We start from the raw sequence: 27,795 nt of genomic DNA, 5'->3' as shown, positions 1-27,795 counted from the left end.
ATCTGTGACACTGATGTGGAGGCTGGTCTGAAGGTCACAAACTGGTAGTAATGGGCCTTGGAAGTGGCAACAGTAGCAGCTTCAGAAGCTTTCAAAACAAGAGACAGTAAAGGTACTGGGCAACTGGTTAGAAAGAGATTACAATAGACCACTGCATTGGGTGCAGAAAAGGGCACTGTTTGGCAAATCCATTGCCTATACCAGTTCTGGGTCATAATTCCAAGGCAAAGAGAAGTGCTTGTAGTCCCAAGGGATTAAGGACCCTGGGTATCAATATATTTAACAGTCCCAAGGGAACAGGGACCCTGAAGAGCAGTATCACTTCTAGTTAGAAAGAAACAGTGACCACACCTCACCCCAGATCACACTTGCTTAGAATACACAATAAGTTCTAAACCCTCAGAAGAAGAACTGAAAATAGCAACATGAAAAAGCCCAAAACTTGGCATTAGGGTTCTTCACAGTAGAACACGGTAAATCTTTAATATAAAGTTCAAAGTGAAAAAATAGCCTAGAAAAGAGCAAACAAAAAAGAAGATAAAAAACAAAAACCCAAATGAAAATAACAATGTCCAAACAGTTACAAGCAAAGCCTCAAAGAAAAAAGTGAAATCTATACAAGTTCAATAAGTATTCTTAGAAAGGCTAAAAATTTATTTTTAAATTCAAATAAGAATGGTGAGGAAAAATTGATTAAGAAATGAGAGCAATGCAAGAAAAGACAACAAAAAAGTACATACAAATACTGAAGAAATCTTAAAAAGAAAATGAATTAGCCAAATGGAAAAAAAGGTACAAAAGCTCCCTGGAGAAAATAATTCCTTAAAAATTAGAATATAATAAGAAAAAGCTAATGACTCCAAGACATCAAGAAACAATGAAATAAAGTTTTAAAAAAATGAAAAAATCGGAAAAATGAGAAATATCTTATCACAAAAACAACTATCCTAAAAACTGGATCAAAGTAAAATAATTTAAGAATTATGGGACTACTTGAAAACCATGATTTAAAAAAAAAGCCTAGACATCATATTTAAACAAAAAAATTATAAAGAAAAACTACACCAATACACCAATAAGAATCAGAGAGTAAAAGACTCCACCAATCCCCACTTGAAAGAGATTCCAAACTAAAAACTTCCAGAAATATTATAGCCACAGCTGCCAGGCTAAAGAAAAATTATTTCAAGGAGCCAGAAAAAATCATTTAAATACCATGAAGCTACTATGGGGATCACACAAGATTTGGCAGTTATCATATTAAAGAAGCAGAAAATTTGGAAGATGATATTTCAGAAAGCAAAGGAGCTAGGGTTACAATTAAGAATAAGAAACAGCAAAAGCAAGTATGAATTTCAGAAGAAAAAAATAGATATTTAATGAAATATAGGACTTTTAAGCATTCTTGATAAAAAGATCAGAGATTTATAGAAATTTTGACTTTCAAACATAACATTCAAAAGAAGCATAAAAAGATAGAATGAAAGAGAAAAAATAAGAAACTCAGTAAGACTAAACTGTTTATAGTCCTATATTGAATCAGACAATACATGAAACTCCTGAGGACTTTATCATTATTAGAACAGTTAGAAGAACTCTATAGACAGAAGACAGAGGAGTAAGTTAATTATGTTGGGATTATCTTTTTAAAAAAAATAGGCAAAAAGAGGAATAAACTAGGAAAGGAAAAGGGAAAGGAAGAATAAGGGAAATTATGTTATATAAAAGGCATGCAAGCAGAGCTTTTACAATGAAGTGAAAAATGGTGGGGGAGAGGCATGGCTTGAATATCACTCTCCTCTGACCTTAGTTCAAAGAGGAAAGAACATGCAGACACATCATACATACACTTAATTGGATATAGAAATCTATTTTATCCAACAGGGATGTAGAAGAGTAAAGGAATAAGAGAAAGGAGGGCCGATTAAGACAGGCAATAATCAGAAGCAAAAAAAGGGGAAAAAAAACCCAAACATTTTTGAGGAGATACAAAGCGGGAAGAGAAAATGATAGCAAGAGAAACACAGAAAACAGTAGGATGGAGAGAAATGCATAGTTATCATAATCATAACTACGAATGTGAATAGGATGAACCCACCCATAAACCAGAAACAGATAGCAAAATGTATTAGAAACCAGAATCCAAAAAATATATTCTTTATCAAAAAAATTACACTTGAAACAGATATGTACATATGGTGTTAAAATAAGGAACTGGAATAGAATCAACTAGACTTCAGCTCAAGTAAAAAAAGACAGGGGTAGTGATCAAAACCTCAGACAAAGCAAAAGCAAAAACAGACCTAATTAAAAGAGATAAACAGGGAAATTAAATCTTACTAAAAGGAAACAGACAGAAGTGATATGAAATCTAAATATATATGCAGGAAATCGCAAAACATCCAAAATTTTAAAAGAAAATATTAAGTGAATTACAGAAGAAAATATACAGTAAAACTATACTAGTGAGAGACCTCAACATTCCCCTCTCAGAATTAGATAAATCTAACCAGTTAAATACATTAATAGAATTTCAGAAAAATTAGATATGACAGTATACTTAAGAGAACTTTAGAGAATAAAGCAAAAAACTTATTGAAACAATTAACAAATTTAGCAAAGTTGTAGAATACAAAGTAAATCCACATAAATGATTATCATCATTTCCATTTACTACCAACAAAACCCAAAAGTAATAAATGGTCAAAGGATATGAACAGACAATTCTCAGACAAAGAAATTGAAACTATTTCTAGCCATATGAAAAGATACTCCAAGTCATTATTAATCAGAGAAATACAAATTAAGACAACTCTGAGATACTACTACATATCTGTCAGATTAGCTAGAATGACAGGGAAAGATAATGACGAATGTTGGAGGGGATGTGAGAAAACTGGGACACTGATACATTGTTGGTGGAATTGTGAATACATCCAGCCATTCTGGAGAGCAATTTGGAACTATGCTCAAAAAATTATCAAACTGTGCATACCCTTTGATCCAACAGTGTTACTACTGGGCTAATATCCAAAAGAGATTTTAAAGAAGGGAAAGGGACTTGTATGTGCAAGAATGTTTGTGGCAGTCCTGTTTGTAGTGGCCAGAAACTGGAAACTGAATGGATGCCCATCAATTGGAGAATGGCTGAATAAATTGTGGTATATGAGTATTATGGAATATTATTGTTCTGTAAGAAATGACCAGCAGGATGATTTCAGAAAGACCTGGAGAGACTTACATGAACTGATGCTGAGTGAAATGAGCAAGATCAGGAGATCATTATATACTTCAACAATACAATATGATGATCAATTCTGATGGACGTGGCCCTCTTCAACAATGAGATGAACCAAATCAGTTCCAATAGAGCAGTAATGAATTGAACCAGCTACACCAAGCGAAAGAACTCTGGGAAAGGAGTATGACCCACTACATAGAATTCCCAATCCCTCTATTTTTGTCCACCTGCATTTTTGATTTCCTTCACAGACTAATTATACAATATTTCAAAATCTTATTCTTTCTGTATAGTAAAATAACTGTTTGGACATGTATACATATAATGTATTTAACTTATACTTTAACATATTTAACATGTATTGGTCAACCTGCCATCAGGGGGAAGGAGTTGGGGAAGGAGGGGAAAAGTTGGAACAAAAGATTTTGCAATTGTCAATGCTGAAAAATTACCCATCCATATATCTTGTAAATAAAAAGCTATAATAAAATAAAATAAAAAAAAACAGCACAAAGAGATAGAAAGAGAATTACCATTTAAAATAACCACAAACATAAAATACTTGGGAGTCTACCTGCCAAAGCAGAGGCTAAATGAATACAATTACAATAGGCCAAAACAATGTAATAAAAATGAAATTCTACCTAAATTAATTTACCTATTCAGTACCATGACAATCAGATTATCAAAGAATTATTTTGTAGAGCTAGAAAAAACAGTAACAAAAATTCCTCTGGAAAAACAAAAGGTAAAAAATATCAAAGGAATTAATGGGGGGTGGGGAGGAATGTGAAGGAGGATGGCCTAGCAATACCAGAATTCATATTATATTACAAAATGGTAATCATCAAAATAATCTAGCATTGGCTAAAAAATAAAGATGTGAACCACCAGAACAGACTAAATATACAAAATATAGTAGGAAATGATCTTCATAATGCAATGTTTGATAAAACCAAAGAGCTAAGCTTTTGGAACAAATTTGTCTAGGAAGTCTAGGAACAAAAATGTCTAGGAAAACTGGAGAGCATTTTGGCAGAAATTAGGCATAAACCAACACTTCATACTGTAAACCAAGATAAAGTCAAAACATGTATATACATTATTTAGATGTAATGGGTGACATAAGAAAATTTGGAAAGTATGAATAATTTTGCTTGTAAGATCTATAATTGAGGAAAAGATTTATGACCAAATAAGAAATAGAGAAGACCACAGGAAATAAAATGGATAATTTGTGTAATCAAAATTACAAAAAATTTAAAAGGTTCTCTATAAACAAAACTAATGTAGCCAAAATAAAAAGGGAAGCAGGAAACCGGGAGAAATTTTTATAGCAAGTTCTCTGAAAAAGGACTAATTTCTCAAATGTATAATGGAATTGAGTCAAATTTATAAAAATAAGACATATATGAACTGATTCTGAGTGAAGTGAGCAGAAGCAGGAGAATATTGTACAAAATAAGAGCAAGAGTATATGATGATCAACTATGATAGATTTAACTCTTCTCACCAATGTGGTGATGCAAGATAACTCCAATAGACTTTGGATGTAAAAGGCCAACTCCATCCAGAAAGAGAATTATGGATCAAAGTATAGTATTTTCACCTTTTTTTATTTGTTTGCTTTTTCTTTCTTGTGAATTTTTCTCTTTTGGTCTGACTTTTCTTGTACAACATAACAAATATGAAAATATATTTAAAAGGATTGTGCATTTATAAACTATATCAAATTTGCATGAACATAAAATTTGACAAGAATGAATATTAAAAAACTATCTTTACATGTATTTAGAAAAATAAAATACTATTGAAAAAACATTAAAAAACAAAAACAAGTCATTCCTCAATTCATAAATAATCAAAGGATATGAAAAGGCAGTTTTCAGAAGCAATCAAAACTATTACATGAAAAAAATGCTCTGTATCACTATCAGAGAAATGCAAATTAAAACAACTCTGAGATACTATATATATCCATCAATTAAATAATATGATAGAAAAGAAAGATGACAAATAATGGAAGGGAAAGGGGAAAATCAAGATGCTAATACACTGTTGGTAGAATCGTGAACTAGTTTAACCATTCTGGAGAACAATTTGGAAACATGCCCAAAAGGATAAAAAAATGGACATACCCTTTGACCTAGAAATACCACTACTTAGGTCTGTATTTGAAAAACATCAAAGAAAAGGAAAAGGACCTATTTGTACAAAAAAAAAAAAAAAATTAGCAGCTCTTTTTGTGGTAACAAAGCATTGGAAAATGAGATGCTCATCAACTGAGGAATAGCTTTAAAAAGTTGTGGTAATGATGGTGATAGAATGCTAATATGTTAAAATAAATGATGGGAAGACTTATATTAACTGAGACAAAGTGAAGTGAGTAGAACCAAGAGAAAATCGAACACAGTAACAGTAATACTGTGATCAAATGTAAAAGACTTAGGTACCCTAATTAATACAATAATTAAGACTATTACAAAGGACCCAGAATGAAAAATGCTATCTACCTACAGAGAGAGATCTGATGAACTCTGATTATAGAATGAAGCATGCTTTGTGTGTGTGTGTGTGTGTGTGTGTGTGTGTGTGTGTGTGTGTTTCTTCCTTTTTATTGTTTGTTTTTTACAGCATGGCTAATATGGAAATATATTTTACATAACTTCACATATATGCTTGATACTATACTGCTTGTCTTCTCAATGTGTGAAGGAGGGATGAGAAAGAAGAGAATCTGGAAATAACCAAAATTTTAATAAGTATTATAATTAAATACATAAAAAGGAAAAAGGAGGAAAAGGAAAAAAAAAAAAGAATTATTTTCAGATAACTGACATTCTTTCCCTGTAATCTGTTTTCCTAGGATTTAATTCTTATAAAATACTTTCTTTCTCCCTCCATTTCTTCTTTCTCTTCTCCTGAACTCCTGAATACCTAAAAATCTTTTTTTCATAATAATTTATATACAAGATAATATGATATAGCAAGGAAGTCCATCAGCATAACTGTGCATTTGTATTTCAGAAGGAAACTTCTATTTAGTATTCTAATCTGTTTGCCATATAGCTCCTTTTTTCAGAACTCAGTGGATATAGTGATTGTGGCAATTAAAGACTAGGGAACTAAAGAAGACCTCATATAAGAATACAGAGCTAGGGAAAAAATATACAAGGCAGAAAATCAGAGCAGGATGACAGAAAATGCCCAGAGGACAAGGAAGTATCCAATCACATGCTAATACTATTCCTATTGACCAGATAACTATATGACTTTATATTTAGTTATATATATATATATATATATATATATATATATATATATATAAAACTTTAAATTTCTATGCTATTCTAATCTATATCTGGCCACTTGACCCAGATGATTCTGAAGAGAAAGTGAGGCTGGTGACTTTACACAGCCCTCCCTTACTTAAATTCATTTGATTTGTGTGTCCATGACATCACCTCCCTAATGTAATGGTTCTCTTCAAGAACATAGAATAAAGAACAACAATCATGTTAAATAGCATTATAATAATCCATACAAATATCCTTTATGTTTAAAAAAAATCAGTGAGACCAATGAAATTAGACAATAGTCCTCAATATTTTAAGATTGTAATAAGATAACATGTAAATCTCTTTGGAAATTTTAAAGCTCTAAATGCTAGATATTATTGATAGAGACTGAAGAGCTGGTCTCGGAGTTTAGATGTCCTTACTCTACTAATGTGTCTGATGCATATTGCCTTTGTAACCATGGGCAGGGTCTTTAATCTCTCTGTGTCCCAGACAGACAAAAATCACTAAGATTAAAATCATAAGAAGATTGCCAATCTGTATCAATGAAGGGAAAACTCTTTACCTGAATTTATCTAAGCCAGTGAAATTTCAGATCTATGAGTGGATGCCCATCAGTTAGGGAGTGGTTGAATAATGAATATATAAATTATATAAATATAATGAAATATTATTGTTCTACAAGAAATGATAAGCAGGTGGATTTCAGGAAAACCTGGAAAGATTTACAAGAACTGATGCTGAGTGAAGTGAGCAGAATCAAGAGACCATTGTATATAGTAAGAGCAACATTTACGATGATCAACCATGACTTAGCTCTTCTCAGCAATGCAATAATCAAGACAGTTCCAAAAGGTTCATGATGGAAAATGCTGATCACATCCAGAAAAAGAACTACGGAGTCTAAATGCAGATTGAAACATACTATTTTCACTTTTTTCTTCTTTTTTGTGTTTTTTCCCTTTTGTTCTGAGATTTTCACATGATTAATACAGAAATATTTTTAATATGATTGTACCTCTATCAGATTACTTCTTGTTTTGGGGAAGGGTGAGGGGAATGAGAGAGGGAGAAAAATTTAGAGTTCAAAATCTTATTAAAATGAATGTTGAAAACTACCTTTAATAATTGGAAAGAAATAAAATACTATTAAGTAAAAAAAAAAAAGAGAGAGAAATTCCACATCAAGCTATTTTTACATAATGTATATTTACATATGTATATTACATAATGGTAAAGCTCCATTATTATTCCATGATTGGTTTTCATAGACAATTTTTTGTGGGGAAGCTTCCTATATATCCCAGCTTCTTCTTCTTCTTCTTTTTTTTTTTTTTTTTGGCTGAGGCAATTGGGGTTAAGTGACTTGCCCAGGATCACACAGCTAAGACATGTTAAGTGTCTGAAATCAAATTTGAACTCAGGTCCTCCTGACTTCAGGGCTGGTACTCTATCTACTGCACCACCTAGCTGCCCTGAATGTTTCTACTCTTAAGAAATTTATAACCACAAATGTTGTATGAGACTAAAGAGAGAAAGTTGGCAACTTCAAGATGGAATCTCTCAATACTGCTCTAAAATTCATTCCCATAGCTGTAGCATAAATTAAAATCCCACTTATAACCCTATGGAACAATATACACTCACTCCAGATCTGCTCATATGATCTCAGATATGTCCAATTATTTTTGTAACTTGTTGCAAAACATTAAAAATTAAAATCATATCATAAATCAAAGTTATATTGGCTCTTCTTCAAAATAAATTTCCCAATCTTTTTGATGCTAAGGAAATGGCACATAGGTAGGGGTAGCTCTTAGAATAAATAGTGAGGATCAGTTGAGTGATGGGGAGAATGGAACAAATGTTTAGATCTCTTACTGGATACCCTCAAAGGGCCCTACTACAAATGGGTTAGACCTTTTGTTGAGATTCCCAACAGCTAGTAAGCATCAAGGTTGCCAGAAAATGCTGGTAATTCATCTCTGAACCTGTCTTCAGAAGCCAGTTCACACCAAGAACAGTAATTACATCATTTTCTATTACAAATGAGATAGGAGGTCTCTAGACTTGAGGTGCCAGAAATTGCAACATATTTCTCAGACCTCCAAGGAAACTATTCATTGTGTTATGGGTAAGAGACTCAGTGGGGGAAGGGCAGAATTGAGATTTTTTTTTTTAAATCTAGTTCTCATTGTTTTCAAAAAACAATTAAATATATTTATATAATATTTATGTTGGTAGTTTTCATTTGTGGCCAAAATTTCTGAGCAGACCCCTACTCTCTATTCTTATAAGGGACAGATATTTTGCTCAATTAAGTCCCATTTTATCTTTTTTTTTTTCTACGTTCTCTTCTTCACTCCTTTGATTTCAGCAGTCCACTGGAGACAACACTAAATTCCAAAGCATTTTGGTAGGCACTATGAGAATCTCCATTTAAGTTAGATAGATAATAACCATCCATCTCCCAACAAAGCCCTCATTTTCTGGGCATTTCTTACCATCTTAAAATTTAATATATCCTATCATAGCAAACTATGAAAAGAAGAAATGTAGATAGGAATTAATTACAATATAAAGCTGAGGTTTTAAAATTCAAATAGTTCAATTCAGCTCTTCAAGTAAATATTTGTGAAATGGATTGGAATTAGGTTACATTTATAGGGATTAGATGTTATATTATTCCTTTTTAAAAATAGAAAGATATGGAGGTTTCAAATGATTTGATGATAGTCAAGATTGTATCCACAATTCATAAATATATAGATCATTTGGTTTTCTGTATATGTGTATATGTGTGTATATATATAAAACTGCTCATAAGCAGCTTATAAAACACACTCATTGAATGACTTGTTTCACCCAGTAATGTTTTGGGTTGTGTTGTATGTTTTTTTTGAAATAGCATATAAATGTCAACTTAATTATACAAAGTGAACTTAATAACACTAACCTTTAAACATGACTAGACTGCTGAAGGAAAAAGATTGCTAATCCTAGAAAGATCAATTCTATGTGTGTTTGTGCTGGTATTTTCCTTATTTTAATAAGTTAAGGGGGAAAAAACAAAAACATAAGCCTAATCCCTTTATCAGAACTTTTCCTGAATATGTGGGTGGGGAAAAGAAGAAAAGGAATTTTAAAAAACTTGATCCTTTCAGCAAAGTGAAAGTCTTTTTATGGGAAGCAGAATGTTAATTTTCACAACAAACATCCAGAAGCTTTAAACCCTCATTATCTTGGTCTTTCAGTGTTAAAAAAAAATCATTATATTTATGGGATTCCTCTTACCTGTCTCTGAAGTTCTGCCAGGTTGTAAGGTAAGGCACCTTCGGCCAAGGGTGCTATTCTCTCAATATCTGCCAAAGTCAACCGCCTTCAGATGAGAACATAGAAGAGAAATAATTGTTAGATTAAATAAATATAAACTACTGAAAAAGAAAAAACTTCACTTGACAGTTAAAAGAAAATGCACAAAAACAAACAAAACAACATAAACAATGGGGAATTATATCATAAAGGGCTTTGCTTAGAAGGAATCTTAATGAAGTACATCATAAGTTATCAAGATTCTGCATATAGTAAGCACAGTTTGCTGAATCAAGTTGAATTTATGTTAGAAACCAAAATGAAATCATTACTGAAGTATGCCTATTATTATTGCAAGAGTCTATTTTGCCAATCACTTAAAAGAAGTGTTGAATTTATGGTCCTTGTCCATGTAATCCAAAAAATTTCTGAATGTGGTCTAAATCAGATTAAAATGGGGAAAATTTGGGAAATGTTTAAAAGAAAAACACAATGCAGTATAGATAATGTTAATTTGTGATTTTCTAAGTCAATATTAGGGCAAGGTTTCTAATTAGGTTAGATAGTACTTTAGTTAGGTTAGACAGTAGAAGACCTTCTCAAATCATATTTTGAGAAATGCCATTTGTTGTCCTCAAGATATCTTAAAACATTAAAACCATAAAAACAAATTTGCAGAGATCTTGCCATACACAGAGCAGAAAGATAAATTACATTTATAGAAGTGAAAAGGAAGAAAGAGAATTACTAATCTGGAAAAGACTTTAAAATTTTATTTTTATATTTTATATTTTATTTGTATTTATTATATTTTATAACTAAGAAAGTTTAGATTCAAAATTTTTAAAAGGCTTGCCCAGATAATGATAGATTATGACAAAATTTAGACTAAAACTCAAAACTCATAACTTCCAGATCAAGGTTCTTTCCAATGTATGCTAATAAATAAATAGCAACCATCTCACCTCTTGCCTGACCATTCTGTCCTTCTAAGACAACAGATTACATGTAATATAAATCTCAGGAGAGAATTCATGTTATTCCATAGACCCTAACATTAGAACCTACTCCTTGTATTGAATATCCAAAAATAAACTTAACTAGATTATCTTTGGAACAAGAAAAATCTGGCTGACTAAAAAATTTCAACCTAACTTAATTTTAATAGCTCTTCCAATGAGAATTAAAATATGTAGCAATATTGTGAATAAAAAGTCATTAGATATGAGCAAGAGAGTCCTACTTTCAAAAGCTAAAATATTTTAATAGGATATAATTCCTTTATCCTATTGGGCATTAAATATATTGTACTTTTAAATCCTTTCATGTCTTGATAAGTCACACAACATTGCTGTAGTTTGGTTACTTTTGCATGTAAAATATTGTCTGCCTAAACCCCAAAAGAGTTGATATTTCATAGGTATTCTGAGAATCAAAGAACACATGGCCACTTATTACAAAAGACTCTTCTTTGAATAAGAGTCAACTTCCCTAGATTTATTATTTATAATACCTTCTGATGATAAATCAATAATACATTCTTCCTTTATTCACAAAATACATGACTAGACCCCAGAAGATTAAGTCCCAATTCAACTTCTATATCCTGATCCCCAAGGGATGTGTGAAATCTTAGAAAAGACCCAGTCTTAAAGAACAGAGCTCCTTATTTTCTCTGTCTTTATGGACATTTGGACAATGACTTAAGTATATAAGAGAAACAGATAACTGAATCCTTAATCCAACTCACCTGCACCCAAGTTCTACAGATCATGGTTTACTTTCACATAAGACATATAGCCAACATCTACATGGATTTTTAAAACTGTTGCCTTATAAACTAAATATCCTATCATTAGAATAATTACCCAGTAGCATTGTATAGATCTGCAAGTTGGTATAGAATATCAATTTCCAAAGGTGTAACTTGTCCATATCTTATCGCACTTTGAGCAAATTCCTCTGTGAGGGAAAAAAATAAATAGTCTTTAAATTTGCAGAATACATAACAAACTCTTACTTTAAATTAATGCAGTCCAGAAGCTGAGAGTAACAACCTGCACTATACCTGACTTTAATCATTTACACACAAATATACACAGTGAAAAATATGTTTTTCCCCCAACTCAAATATTCCTAGAACTGAAGGAATTTGAATGCAGATTAAAGCATTTTTTTTTTTTTGGCTTTCTTTATTATTTTTGTTTTTTTGGTCTGTTTTCTTTTGTAACATGGATAATATGAAAAGTTTTGCATGATTGCACATTTACAATCTATATCAAATTACTGGTCACCTCAAAGAGGAGTGAAAGGAAGGAGGAAAGAAAATAATATGGAATTCAAAATTTTTAAAAATTAATGTTGAAATTTTTGTTTACATGTAACTAAGAAAAAAAATAAAAATCAAATCAAATCTTCCTAGAGAATTTTGGATACCTCCTTTGCTTCCCACCACTTCCTACTTGTTATTATAGGTATCTGTGTATGGATTCTTCTTGGAATCCCTAGTTTCTTTCAAGGCCCAAGTTAGGTAATTCTAGTCTACTATTGTTAGTACTCTTCCCTCTACCATGAAATAACTTTGTACTTACTTATCTATGTACAAGTTGTATTACCTCATCAGAATGTAAATTCCCTGAGAAAGGGCTGTTTCATTTTTGTCTTTACATCCCATATTCATAGCCCATAAATAAATTGAATTAATGAATAATTGAAAAATTGAATTATATATGTGTAATGTCCCTAACTTCCTCCCCAGGAGAATATAAACTACACAGAAGCTAAAACTATTTGCTTTCATATTTGTTTTCCAACTGCCTAGCCCATAATAGACACTTAATAAGTGTCTGTTGAGTTAAAAGACTCAAACATCTATTAAAAATTAATTTGTGCATTACTAAATTGCCACAAAAGTAAAAAAAAAAAAGTTAGTATAAGGGATAATCAAAGGTGAACAACATCAAGCTAAAATTTTTTCTTTAGCATGCCCTTTGGTATTAAAAGTCAAAGATGAAAACTCATCTAAGTCTGCCTAATAGAATTCACTAAAAAAGAACTAACTTCCCAAGATACAATAATAATAAAACAAGACAATATGATCACTGTTGCCCACCACCCCACTGTCACTCTTTCAAATCTGTTTTTCCATGCACAGACCTGACACCCCAATCCAAATATTTTGCTCTTGCAGCATCACTTCACATTACTGTGAAGCCCAACATTAAAACTTAAAACCATTTTCCATGGAAGACTAAATGGAAAATGGAAAAACCTTAACAACAAAACTTACCTTTTGTGACTTCAACATCTTTCCTTGTGCCCGCTAGAGTGCTGTATATCTTACGGACAAGTTCCATGTTATTCAGTAAAGAGTTAAATGCATTGAAGTAGGAGAAGCTAACCTGGTGGGCAATACTTCCACCAGCTGCCTAGAAATGAAATGACAGAGCGGGAGAAAAAAAGAATGCATTTTCATCCAAGTTGGATTTTTCTTAAAATTGATCCAGAGCATTCATCATTCTACCAAAAAGCACCAGTCCATAAGTATAAAGAGCATATCATGCTTAAAAAAAAAAAAAAAAAAAAAAAAAAGTGAGGAGAGAATTCTCCTGCCTTATAGGGAAGCCTATATTTTAGACTTAAAAAAAAAAAAAAAAAAAGTAACATTAGGCAGCTGGACTTCATGGTTCACCTGTAAGGTTAGAACTAGCGAATACAATTGACAATCTAGAAAAATCATTTCTGTTAAACATTTCTTGGCTAGTCCTTACCTACAGAATTACTTGTCTGCTCTGGTGCAATTAAATCCCAGTCTGTTGACCTTCAGGAAACAATTTAAGTAGCTTCTCTTAGAATTAATAAATTTTTTAAGATTTCAAGGCTTTCTAAACAATATTATCCTACTCATTAAAAAAAAAAAGACTATTGCTAATTTTATTTTAACATTTTAATTCTGCACTTCAGTCCTGAAACTTGAAATAGCATTTAGAACTGAGAGAGACACAAACACATATCACAATTTCTTGCTCTGAAATAGGGGAAAACTCTGTTTTTGTCATCCTAACCACCAATGGAGCTCAGCTCAAAAGCCCAGCATCACTTCCTTTGTTCCTCATCCTTCTTTCAGCTCAGAATTCATGTAAATCACCTGTCCATATCTTATTTTGTTATTTGTGTCTCTTGTAGTAAAAGCCCCTTAATGTCACAGACAATCAGAGATTAAAGTGACTTGCCCCAGATCATACAAGTAAGGAACCAGCAGAGGCAGGATTCAAACGCAGATCCTCCGACTTCAAATTCACTACTTTTTTTGCTGCTAAGTACATTAATAATGCTGTTAAGTATAGTTAGAATTTTTTTAATTGGCAGACATACTCAACCAATTTTCTACATCATCTCTACAGAGAACCACAGTATGCCCTCTGGACTCAGAGAAGGAAAAACCTTCACTATTCTTGCTGTGTACAGAGATAACTTCACCTCTGTAGATCTATCTACACAAACCCACTTCAGATTTATGAAAGGCTGAAAGTATGAATTTCAAAATAGATGTAAACCATGGTTGACTGTGTTTTTGGAGCAAATATTCAAAATTCAAAGGGATGCCTGCATTAGGATGACTATTTTGATCCAGAAATTAGTGGGGTGTATGTATGTTTGGGGGAAGCACAGGTAACTGCTCCACAAGTGTCTTCCACTTTAACCAAAAATATACCTGGACCTAAACTGGACCAAATCTTCAACTAAATTGAGGCACCAGTTATACACTAAGGGAACTTGAATGACTTAAATCCAAAGAGGATTGGGTTACAAAGTCCAGTAGCTTTCAATCTCTAGATCTTGAAGAGATGGAACCAAGGTAGAATTTAAATGAACTGCTTATTGAAAGTGTTTCTTTGCCCCAAAGAATAAAATCCTTCCCTTGCAGGTCTTTCCCTCCCCCTCTTTTCTTTGTTTTGAAGGACAGAGAAGGGAATAGTGCAGAATATGTAAGAAGTGACACGTATCCTGTTCAAATTCACTGGAGAAAAAGAACAGGAGTTGATCTTTCTCCCCCAGTGTAAAGCAAAGATAATGACCTTCAGCTGAAACAACACAAGGGCTCACTGGCCTCTCTCCATGTAAAACAAGCAGTGATCAAAAACGTACACATATGTATAAAGCACGCACAAGAAAATAGACAAGTGAGGGAGGGTCACTTCAGAGGAAGTGCCTGAAAATCTAACATGCTCAGCTACTTGCAATTTATATGAAAATAGTCTAAATCTAGTTCTGCATTTAAAACCAGCCTTGGGGAAAACTTGATCCATGAATAATTCAAGTGGCTTATTTTTCAGGCTTGGTAGTTTAACAGAATAATGATCAACGTCTAGACCATAGATAGGCAGTGGGTGCCATTTTTGTCATACCAAATAGTTAAATGGCACATAGAAAGAAGGGACAAAAGTGGGAGAAATGGGTCAATGCAAGACAGCCCTTTACACAATGTGCTTTTCTAATTCAATATATCTTTTGCTATGACCACAGAAGCTAAATGAAGGTGCACAGAAGACACACTGTCTCTGCTAGCAAATATTGGAAATAGAACTTCATATTTGGGTCTCAACAGGTCTAGGGCCTCAACGAACTAGGTCGTCAAAGGAAGGGAAGAAGTAAGGAATATGGTCCACTAAGAAAAATAATTTGATTCCCTAATCTACAGCCATATTTGCTCCTCCCAAACCAGTAGGTGCAATAGGAAATAAAGTTTTAAAAGTTCCTGTTATCTTATTACTTCTTATGTACAGCCTAACTAGCCAATCTCTCCCCATTCTAATTCATTCTCAAAGTGCTTCCAGAACAATTTTTGATGTTTCTCTCTCATCACTCACTCATTATTCAAAAAACATCAATGTTTCTCCACTTTCTAAGTGGAGATCACTAAGATCAAATTGAACTATCCACTATCCCCCAAACTTTTCCACTCTGAATTCTTTGTTCATGTCACTTTTTCAACTCTATACACCATTTAAGGCTCACTTCCAATGCCCAATATTACTTCCCTTGTTCCCCAGCTTTTCCTATCCTTTGAACTCATATATTATTTTGGGGGCAAGGAACAGCATTTTATTCATTTTTGCAAATATGTAATAAGGAATAAGACCTTGACCACAGTAAGCCTTTAAGGAGTTTACAATCTAGAGATAGAAAAGTCCAGTAGCAAAAAGGCTGGTGCTCTAGCAATTCATCTTTTTATTTACTAATTAAAGGAAGTGTTTATCAACATTGGAACATGCTTCCATAAATCAATGTTTTTTCCCTATATCCATGAAATTAATACATAACCCTTTATTTATGGCTGGCTACTCTACATACATAATCCTTAATTTCCAGGAAATCTGGACCTAAGGGGCTTAGCAGATCTAGCCTACATTTGAAAATTACACTAGACTATTCATCAGAATACCTGGCATAAAGGCAAAAAATTAAGGCTGTAAATGAGAAAACAATTCCTTGAACTACATTTTCATCCTGAGAAAATCAAAGAACTTGCTTTTTTACTTACTGAAACCAAGTTTTCTTCCACAAAAGGAGTGAGCATGTGAGACCGAATAGTAACCATAATGTCACTGAAATCTAGCCCAGTGATCACTCCACTTTTGCTTTTATCTTTCAGGGCAAAGGCTTGCCTTGCATGTTCCAGCTGCAGCTCCTATAAGAAATAATTAGAAACAGAGCATTAAATTGGCCTTATAGTACATGTCATTAGCATATGTTGTAGGAGAAAAGGGAGTTTTTTTCCAGATACAAGCCGACAACAGAACTGAACAATGAACAGCACTGTATTTACAACAAAGCTTTTGGTTTTTTTCTTCCAAAGAGGCATGCTCTCTTGCAAAAGTACCACATATTTTTAAAATGCTCTACATATTATTCCAAAGGAGAAATGATGAATCAGAGCAATGAAATATAGAAAAGGAAAAAAATTAGAACTTCAGATTTTACTTAAAAAGTATTCAGCATTGAAAATAAACTGAGTATGTTTTCAGCTCTTTATTAAAGCTTTGAAATTATGTTGTAATTTATTCTCTCCTGTTCGGCAGTATCCTTGTCATCCACAAGTACTTCTTGAAATAATGGTTTAGGTTCATTTGTGGCTTTCCAATGCTAAATGTTGCAATCAAAGCTTCTTTCCCTCTCACTAAATGAATTAGAGATAATTTCTCAAACAATTTATATTTCAAATGAACCCAATGAGAAAAGCCAACAACTTTAATCTTTAGAACTTCAGACTTGAAAACTGTCTTTAAAATTTCATCGCCCATATTTAGCTGTAATGTTTTTGCCTGAGTCATAATCAATAAATAGTATAATAACCAGCAATTTGTTCTGAACTTTTCTAATGTTAAACTTTATAACAAATCAGTGGTATTACAAATAAAGATCTGATCACTAATAATGCTCTGGGTATCCTGCAAAACATAATTTAGGTGATTCCTCCCTTGTCAACTTACAGTATGATTCATAGAAAATAGGGCAATAGAATACTAGTGTAAATTGGTATTGTTTTCATGCAGATACATTGAAATAAAGGCCAATATCTAAATTGAATGCACTGCACTAAATAAAGGAAAAACATCGTATTTTTCATTCATAATTTCTCTATAAATACAAGACTAATATTATTGAAAAGTCTTTTGCAAACCTTAGAGTTAACAAGTGAATATATGCTATTATCACTATTCTTAACAATAACAACCACCACCAATACTGAATGAAGAGTGGTACTAAAAGTAGATCTTCACAAATCTCACTCTTATTACCAACTTATTTTTCATTTTCTTTCTGTTACTCCCAAAAGTTGCCATCTTCCTTGCTACTCAAGGCACGAAATTAGGAATGATAGTTTAGAATACTGATATTTGTCCCCAGACATTCCTTTTAAAAAAAAAAAAAAATCTGATCTATTTGTAAAGATTGAGAAAAAAAAATTCAACATCAAGGCATGTTTGGATTTGCTTGTCATCTGCAAAACAGCATTTAGTACAGGAAACTGAAAACCCAAACAATAAGCCATATGGACTCATTGCAGATGACAGTATGGAATAAACCACCTGCATGCATTTGCAGTCTTCACTTCCCCCACTCTACTCCAGTCATTTTCCCCCCCAAAAGCCTCTAGAAAATGAAGGAGTCTTAGTCGGCACTTGGTCCAATTGGATGGTTGAAAGAAAATGTTTTCTGTGAAGCAAGGGAAAAATATATACAATGACTACAATTATGTAACTAGAATAACACTAAAAGGCAGCTGAACTCAGATGAATTGAAATGAATAATCTTGATTTCAGAGCAGAGCAATGAAACAGACATATCATTAAAAGGTGGAAGACCACAGGTTTAAAATATTACACACACCTTTAGACATGGATGCTTTTTATCAATTAATCTGGCTTAACTAGATTTAATGGAGCAGTTATATTAAAAAAAACAATACCAATAAAAATCATCAACATAACACATTCTATAAAATATTTGCTATGAGAACATTTTGGAAAACTCAGAAAGAAGTGATAAGAGATTTTTCATCTCCTTTTCTCCAAATAAAGGTAAAACCTTTGAAATACCGAGAATAAATATATACCTATCACATAAGGAGGGTATGAGTGGCACTTCATAATTTCTAGTCATGTATACCTTCTACTCTATCTTTTTCTCTCCTTTTTTACTCTTCTTTCCACCCCCATCTCAATTCTCACTATCTATGCTTTAAGACTTCATAAGACAGTCAGTGGCAAGTATGTCAAAGACTTAGGAGGTAAGTAAATTTATTAAACATCATATTAAAAAGTTTTTAAATGGTCAAAAATGTTCAGATCCATTTCTTCAATTAAAGCTATCAAGTTGGCAGCAGAGTGGAGAGAGTGGGGAATGAGTGGTAGGATTACATTAGTGACAAGATAAGAATCATCAGGATTACAGTATAATACAAACTTATTCTCAAAACTTAATCTCACAAAAGAAAAATGCTCCACTTTCAAATCTGCAAGAAGGAGAAAAGGGAGAGGTTTGAACAAATGGAAACAGACTCTAAGGGGCTTACCTACCTCCTTTGTTGAGGAAACAGATTGGAAAGAGAGAAGACAGACCTACTACTAACACTGAAATCAGTACTAGGAGTTCCGAGTAATGGTGATTACAGGTGGAGAAAAGGAAATTAAAAGCATAAGAGAAAATAGAATTTCTGTTATAGGCAGCTTTTGATGGTACCAAGTGGTGATGGTGGTAACGATGGTGAAAGAGCACACGAAGATGCTTATCTGGGATGAGGTTTGGCCTTAGTGTTTTATCAAGATCCACAACCTTTTACTGCCAGTATCCCAACCTCTTACACAGGTACATCCAAGAGAAAGTGCTTCCAAGGTCACAGCTCTCATAGCCCAATCCTTTTACTATCTATTATACCTCAAGACCTCCAATAGATGAGTCTCCCCAAGGACAAACACAGCTAAGTAGGAACACAATATATCAATAATATTATACAGGTACCAGACTTCCCACATGTTTATTTTCTTACTACAAATCTTACTACAAAGATTTCATTTGGCTTCCTGATGTCAACACGGTCATTTCTGCGGTACAAGGGCCAACTTAGAAACATTAGCTCAGAAGCTGAGATAGCTCTTCTTTTATTAGTTAGCTAAAGGCAACAATGTCAGAGGGGCAAGAGGGGATAGTGCTCTTGTCAGGATTATTGACAACAGCAGCTGCCTTCCTGTCTCACAGATCAATTAGCTTACTTACCGACTGTGACATCATATGCCTTCTTCCTCCTCCAGATTCCTTGCTAAATTAATCAATTTCAACACCTTTCCAGGTTTTCACAAATGTTTATGCTTTAGCAAGAGCACTGGTAGCAGCAACAAAGAACCTCAGAGAAATTAAGGGAATTCACTACAGTCACACAGCTTATGCCATGGCAATCTAGTAATCAGTATTCTTTTAGTTTTGTGGTAGCATCAGAATTATAGAAGCTATTCTCGGTCACCTTAGAAGCAAAATGAAAAGATGCTACAGGTCTGTTCTCAGGGACTCCATAAGCTCAAAAATATAATAGATGGTCAAAGGGTTAAAACTTATAAGAAAAAAAAAGAATCAATGACTATGTCATGCCTTAGCTGTTGTTCAGTCATTTTTCATTCATGTCTGACTCTTAACGACTCCATTTGGATTTTCTTGGCAGATACACTCTATTGCTTTTCCATTTCCTTCTCCAGCTTTTTTTAGAAATGAGAAAACTGAGGCAAGTAGGGTTAAGTAAGTGTCCAAGATCATACTGTTAGTAAGTGCCTGAGGCCAGATTTGAATTAAGATGAGTCTTTCTCACTTTAGGCCTGGCATTCTATATATTGTACCATCTAATTGCATCTGTCATTTCTAAAGTAATAATTGCCAATATCATGGTTTGAGACAATGGTATCAAACTTAAATATTCATGAAGACCACTAAACCATATGTAAGGATCCGTATGGGCCATATATTAATTTAGAAAACTATATATATTATCTGTGTTTTATAGTTTAAGTATTTAACATGTATTGGTCTACCTGCCATCTGGGGGAGGGAGTAGGGGGAAAGAGGGGAAAAGTTGGAACAGAAGGTTTTGCAAGGGTCAATGCTGAAAAATTGCCCATGCATATATCTTGCAAATAAAAAGCTATAATAATAATAAAAAAAATTATCTGTGTTCTCTAGTATTTTATTTATTTTTTAACTATTTAAAAATTACATTTTAATCTAGTTCAGGCTGCACTCCAAAGTGTTGAGGGTCTCGTGTTGACACCTCTGGCCTAAGAGATCAAGAATATTTAGAATAGATTAGTTGGGAAAAAAACAAAAAGCAAACAAAACAAAAAACCGCCAGCTACCCAAAACATAATTTTTCTATTTTAAAAATAAAAATACCTTTTTATTTTTCAAAATACATGCAAAGATAGTTTCAAACATTCATAATTGTTCACTAAAGGAAATAAATAACAATAGACAACAAAGACTTTATCCTTGGAGAAATCAAGATCAATAAGAGAATAGAACAATATTATGCCCTCTCTCCCCACACATATAGACAAATATCTTTTTTAAAATTTACTGTCTTTGATAGAAAAAGGACTGGAGCCAAGATGGTGGAGAGGACACATGGTTCTTTCTGACCTTCTCCCATGACCCTCAGACTAATTAGCATATCCAGCCTCTGAATTAATTCTGGATTGGCAGAATCCACGAATATTAGGAGTGCAACAAATTATCAGCAGAAGATAACTTCAAAGATCACCAGAAAAGCTCTATTTCAATTGGGCATGGAGGGAAATATGCCAAGCACAATCAGGCCAAGCACAGACTCAGAGTGCAGGCAGCACAGACTCAGAGGGCAGGCAGCACAGACCCTGGGCAGTGGGGGCTCCTCCACTGGAGAATCTATGGGGAGGAATCTACAGCAGTGTTGGCTACTCACCAGTAAATCAACAGAGAAGTTGTAAAACATCCAACACAAACATAAAAGGTAAATAGTGAACCCCCGAAACGCCAGAATTCCATGAGACCTAGCCATGCCTACCCATCATCTGAAGTCAATTACTGCTGTTGCTGCTGCCACTTGTAGAAGAAGGTTAGACAACCTCCCTTGCCCTAAAAGCAGATCTCAACTGTGTTTTTTAAATGAGTAAAAAAGCAAAAAGAACTCTGACCATAAATAGTTTTTATGTTGAAAGAGAAGAACAAATTTCAAACCCTAGAGACTAAAAGTAGATTGTCTCCAGATAAAACCCCAAAAGGTGATATAACCTGATCCCCACCATATAAGGCTCTCCTAGAAGAAATTATGAAAGATCTTAAAAGAGAGCCAGAAAAAAATGGGGAAAGAAAATGAGAATTTTACAAGAGGGTTTGGAAAACACAGAAATTATCTGAAGAAAATTCATTGCAAAATAGACTTAGGAAGATGGAAGCATATAACTCCTTAAAAAACAGAATTTACAAAATGGAAAAATAAAAGAACTTCCTGAAAAACAGAATTTGTGAAATGGGAAAAAAATCCACAGAACAAAACAACTCATTTAAAAATTCAGTTGGACAAATACAAAAAGAACTAAAAAGAGTAAATGAAGAAAATAACTCACCAAAAATCAGAACTGAACAAATGGAAATGAATGACTCAATGAGATATTAAGAATCAATCAAATAAAAAAAAAAGAATCAATCAAGCAAAACCAAAAAAAAAAAAAAAATAGAAGAAAATGTAGAGTACCTACTTGGGGAAACAACTGACCTGGAAAATAGATTTAGAAGAGACAATTTAAGGTTATTGGACTTCCTGAAAATCATAATGAAAAAAAGAGCCTAGACATTATTTTTCAAGAAATCATCAAAGAGAACTGCCCTGATGTCATAGAATCAGAAGGTAAATTTAGTGTCTTCATTTTTTAAAAGTATTTTCACTGATAGTTACTCACGTTAATATTATTAATAACATTATTTACATGGCTGTTTAAAGTTTACAAAGTGCTTTCCTCAATATAAGGCAAGTTGAGCAAGTATGATTATCTCCACTTTACACAGCAGAAGCTGGGCCAAATAAGCTAATTAACTTATCCATGGTCACACACCTAGTAAGTATCTGAGCCAGGACTTTAAACTGAGTCTTCTGACTCCAATTCTTAGTCTCTAGCCATTATATTACAGTGTCCCTCATTTGATTTTTTAACAATAGTAGCAGACATGTAGAAATAACACTTGGAGTTTTGATCTTTTCGATTAAAAAACACTGTTCAAAAAGCACATTCTCAAATTTGAGAGAAAAAGGAGGAAAATAAACCAGTTGGATCTACAGATGATATAATGGTTGGGAAAGTGAGAACAAGAAAAGGAAAGAGTAGAAGAATCAATCATTTACTAAAAAATAAAACAAAAGCAAAATCTAAAAACTGTGCTTGAATATGCATTTTTTTATTATATTATGAAAGTTAGAGTTGGAATGATCTTAGCTTAGCATAAGAAATATTCTATTGACTTTACTTATAAAAAGAAATAGCTTACCTGGAGGAACTGAGTAAATTCTGAGTAAGTAAGATGTTTCTTTCTATTATGACCAAAATGCAGGCGAATAAATTCACAGTCCCAGTTAAAGGGTATATGATGATGAATAATTGTCTGTCCAAAAATTTCTTTGACATTTTCTTGGGAGGGAAAAAAACAGTCAATTACATTGAGGATAAACAATGAAATCCACCATAATGTTCCTACAGAAAAAAATCAAGAGAAGTTTTAAAAGTCAATATCATCCGCTTCTATTAAGATCAACTGCAAACTTATTTTTATCCTCTCAGAAACATGCACAGGAACACAATTGCTACAGAATATAATTTTATACTTAAGATTGTGTACTATTACATGTAAGGCCACAAGATTCTTAATTTCTCTTGATTTAATTTTAATTAGGAAGAGATTTATATCTTGCACAGTAAATGGCTGCTACTTTGCATTCAGGTATAAAATCAATAGTGTTTTCCCCATTCCTCAAGGAGTCGAATTAAGCCCTTTATCAGAGGCATGAATACCTAAATTACAGTATAATGCAATATTTGTCATACTAAGTATGGTTTGATTGAGGCTTGATTATTACATTCACACTAGCCTGAATATATCTATTGAAGATAGGTATAAGGAATGCCACCAAAAGCATATCATTAGCTCAGCAGCAAGCACCTTATTAAAAGCTTCTGATATTGTCAAAAAAAAAAAATGGCCTTGACACAAAGCTTCAAAACTCCCATAAAAAGCCATGATTATTAGTCTCAATTATTAAAATGTTTTAAGATAAGTGAAATTAGTGATTCACTTTTAAAAAAGAAGGACTAAACACAGAACAGTTACTCTTAGACAGGAACCAGTCAAGCTGTGTACTGTACAACGAAAATCCTTAAGTCTACTCTGATGGCCTGTCTTCATGCACTAAAAAATGTCATTAACTTTCTTACACAGTTCAACATTTGTAATAAAAGTCAATTCACAATTGACAGATACTTTAATGAGAATAGACGGGGTATCCAAATTTAGAAACTAATGCCCCCCAAAAAGCAATCATTAACAAGGCTTAAAAAGCAGAAAGCCTGTTTTACTGACATTTTAAGAACCAAAATTATTTCCAAATTTAATTCAGTTTTATTGTGAAAGGCTGGTACCACCAATAACTACCTATTGTAGTAAAGAATCATCAAATACAGACCTATTTTATTTCCTCAGCCAACTTGTACTGTTTCCGACTCCCCCCAATAACCTCTGCTGACTTGACTAAGATGATCTTCAGGTTTTTAATGGTTGAACAGACTGCCTTCAATGTATACCTTGAATACCTCCTCTTTCCTAATTAAAGCAGAAAAGTTACTAGTAGAATGCTGAATTGGAAATCTTCTTGGTATTGACTTAATATAACCAGTCTTGAACTAAGTTACAGAAATTATCAAGATTTGAAGAATTACAGGGGAGATAGGATTTTTTTTTCTCTCTCTTTATCTTATGGAATGCAACAGTCATTTCTTGCCTTGATAGTTAGCAAGATTTTGATTTCTAAAATATTATCACATGGATTTTCATTCTGTTGATCATGAATAGAATTGCGCTCTCCAAAAGCAAAATCTATAGCCAAGAGTAACTTAGAACCCTGGTCTCTAACATAAAAAGACTGTCGTTAAATCTAGAAATCTATTAAATTTCTACTTCAAAGCATGTCAAAACACAACTAATTAAGTAAAATAAAATTTACAAACCTCTTGCAAACCATGAGATAATTTTAGAAATATTTTAGTAGACCAAAACAAAAGCTATTAGGGCCAGTGGAATTTCCAAATGAGTTAGTTCCATTCTCATGATTAATTCATTTTGATGCTTGAAAACAAATGTTCTGGAGTAAAGAACATAAAGGAATTGATGGGGAACAAAAAAGGACTGCTCTTAAATAATTACACAACAAAATATTAAGATGAATTATAGCCAAAGAATTTGAAGGGGGAATATTTAAAGAAGCAATTTCCATTAACCTCAGTTACTGGTTTTAAAAGTGTGTATTTGCTACCTATATTTAATTTTCATTGAACTGTGGAATAAAGCATTCTCTTTTTTATATAAAACTACAATATTTCAAACTCTCAAAGGAGAAACTAGATATTAAAGAGTAATAATTGTAGTCATGGATACAGAAAGCTATCAATTCAAGAAATTCAAATAGTCCAATAAAACAAATTTGATTTATTCTCCTCTTCAAAAGATAAAATTTATAAGAATTTCAACTTCAATGGAGATTTTAAAATTGTTGGCAGGAGGAAGCTAATTAGAAAGGGCTAGGTAATTAGAAATATTTTTTTTTTAATAAACCCTTCAGCTATTGTTAGCAAATTCTTAAAATATCTTTGAAATAGAATATATCAATTGTATTATAAAGTAATGCATTTGATAACCTAGGCAAAGGCTTTCAACTTTATAGAGGTCTCAGTTATGTGTTTCCAGATATAGGATCATTATTTGTCATGGATTTTGTTTGGCTATTTTCTACTTCTCCAAAAGCAACTTAGAGATTTAAGTGATCCATATAAGGTTTTACTATGCTCATCAGAGTTGAATATGCTCTGTCAACTATCTCAAAAATCTTTTAAATTGTTGTCTTTGATCTACTTATGGTATTCAATTATTGTTGTGGGGGCTGACTGACAATTTTTTACCTACTTGAGTTTTACCTACTTTAGCAATTTTCCATTTTTTCTAACTGATTTTTCCCTACTACAGATTTCCCTAATATATAAGATGAATTAAGCTATACTACAGAATTAATTAGTGGCTTGTGAATCATTTATCTGATTGGTGACTCAAAAGTCCAACTCTTATTCATCACTTAACCATTACCAGGATCCTCTTATAAAAACCATACAAAGGCTCCAGAATTGGGGAGTAATTCACAGGAGGCAGCTCTCTTGTGTGTGTTTCTCTCCCCCCTTTCTTTTCTTGACTGGATTACACTCCTGTGATGCATTATCTCAAGCAGCTGGCTTTCTTCTTATCTTATCCAGTTTTATTAGGTCCTGTGTGACATGAAAGGGAACACCAATAATCTCAAATACACCCAAATGCAACTAACTAAAAGAGCACAGCAAGATTTTCCAAGAGAATCCTGTTTTCCAGGGGCAAACAAGAGTTGCTACCTATAGCGCTTTTTTAAGTGGCTATACTTCTGTTCTGAATATAAGTGATATGATGATCAACATCCCATGATTAAGTCATTAAGGCTATGGGCTGAAGTAGTGGGCTGGTTTTTGTTTGTTTGTTTAATAATAAACTGACTATTAATAGGATCAGGAATCAACATAAATAAGCAGGAAAGAGAAATGCTAAACTTTCTAACACAAAACTATCAATAAACAAAGCTTTTACTTCCTGCAGAATTTGGCTTAAGAAATACTATTTACAATTTCCTTTGATTTGGACAATTAATTCAAATACAATAGTGAGACAGAATAATGCTCTCTCTGATGGTATAAGAGGCAGCACATTGATTTGGCAGGAGGGGAAAGGGGGTAGAGGCTAGGAAAAACTGTTTTGGAAAAAATTTCCACAGGCAGAGCATTAGTGATTTGAGCTGTGTTAGTCACATATGACTAATGCAAAATTTGATTATATGATAAAGTATATTATAGCATGTATGATGTAAATGTGTTTTAATGGTGGTTTCCAATTTCCCCATCAGCCCAAGCTGCTATTCCCCATATCATCCACCCTCAGCCCACCCCTTTTTGCTACAGGAGCTTCTTACTAATCTTGTTCATCTTTCTGCAGTACAAAATTACCTCTGACCGGGGCTGGCACTCTTCTCCAAGACTGCCACCATGCCTGCTCCATGAATGAGCCTGGAAGGAGCTGCTGTACCAACGCTGTGGCCAGAGAACTCCTCCTGTAGGTATACAAGCCATCAGCCCTGTGACACAACCCACCTACCATCAGCCCAAAGAACGAGATGTCCAAGGTCATACTTATTTCAAGAATTCCAGCCCAGGAGCCACGGCTTCCAAATTATAGGCTGAAGGCCAAACAGTTTTGGGTTTTTTTCAGAAAAAAAAAAAAAAAATATATATATATATATATATATACACACACACACATACACTTGTGTATATATGTATATATTTGAGTAGCTGAATTCCACCTTGAGCATTTTAAAAAGGCCTTTTGAGAACTTCCATAGATATAAGAATATATTGAATATCTTAGATACAACTAGAAAAAAAATGGTGAGACTTATGGAACCTAGATTTTTCAGGAATTTAGTGGTTGAGGAAAAAGAGGCTAAGGGGAAAAAAAATCTATAATTTATATAGGCAAAAAGACAGCATTAGCCTGGGGAATCAGATACCTGAGTTCAGCTAACAGATTACTATAACCTTCTGTGTCTCCATGGGTGAGGGAAGAAGAAGAGACATTGCCCATTACCTACCTTAAGGAGAAAATGATGTGAGGATTTGTCAATGACAGCAAAGCATTCTGAATGCTAACCAATCTATGTGCCATTTCGCCTCTGGAATAATATATGATACTTCATTTAAACAGCATCTGTCACTGTAGAAACCAGATGCTTCAACAAATACATGTGTTTTATCATAAAACACCATTAGAAAAAAAAAAAAACAGTACCAAATTTCCCCTTTGTCTCAGATTTCAAGCTATGACAAAACCAAGCTTTGAGGATTATATTTGACCCACTCAGGAATGGCTGAAGGCCACCAAGAAGAAATTCTATAAATCTCCTTGAATGGTGTCAGAGGTAAGCTCAGCTGGTGCTTCAAAAGATATTCCATCATATGCCTTTCCTCACATTTATTAAGTGTACTTAATTCCTCTCAGAACTATATATTCTTCCAGGTAAGAATT

At 33.2% G+C, this 27,795-nt stretch overlaps 1 protein-coding gene across 2 annotated transcripts in view; it reads right to left on the bottom strand.

The window, feature by feature from the left end:
• Positions 1-27,795, bottom strand: part of SLC25A12 (solute carrier family 25 member 12) — a 114,174-nt gene that overhangs the window by 54,034 nt on the left and 32,345 nt on the right. The window contains exons 2-7 of one of the 2 annotated variants that reach the window (XM_012544819.3): positions 26,718-26,821; positions 22,921-23,060; positions 16,397-16,543; positions 13,142-13,280; positions 11,721-11,814; positions 9,835-9,919 (exon numbers count right to left, since the gene is read on the bottom strand). In XM_012544819.3, coding sequence (XP_012400273.1) covers positions 9,835-9,919; positions 11,721-11,814; positions 13,142-13,280; positions 16,397-16,543; positions 22,921-23,060; positions 26,718-26,769 — 657 coding nt within the window. In that variant the 5' untranslated portion in view covers positions 26,770-26,821. The remainder of the gene's footprint in view (positions 1-9,834; positions 9,920-11,720; positions 11,815-13,141; positions 13,281-16,396; positions 16,544-22,920; positions 23,061-26,717; positions 26,822-27,795) is intronic. The other variant, XM_012544818.3, reaches the window with a different exon arrangement.

This window comes from Sarcophilus harrisii, chromosome 3, assembly GCF_902635505.1.
Source record: "Sarcophilus harrisii chromosome 3, mSarHar1.11, whole genome shotgun sequence".
Lineage (NCBI taxonomy): Eukaryota > Metazoa > Chordata > Mammalia > Dasyuromorphia > Dasyuridae > Sarcophilus > Sarcophilus harrisii.
This window is presented reverse-complemented; position numbering and strand designations above follow the sequence as displayed.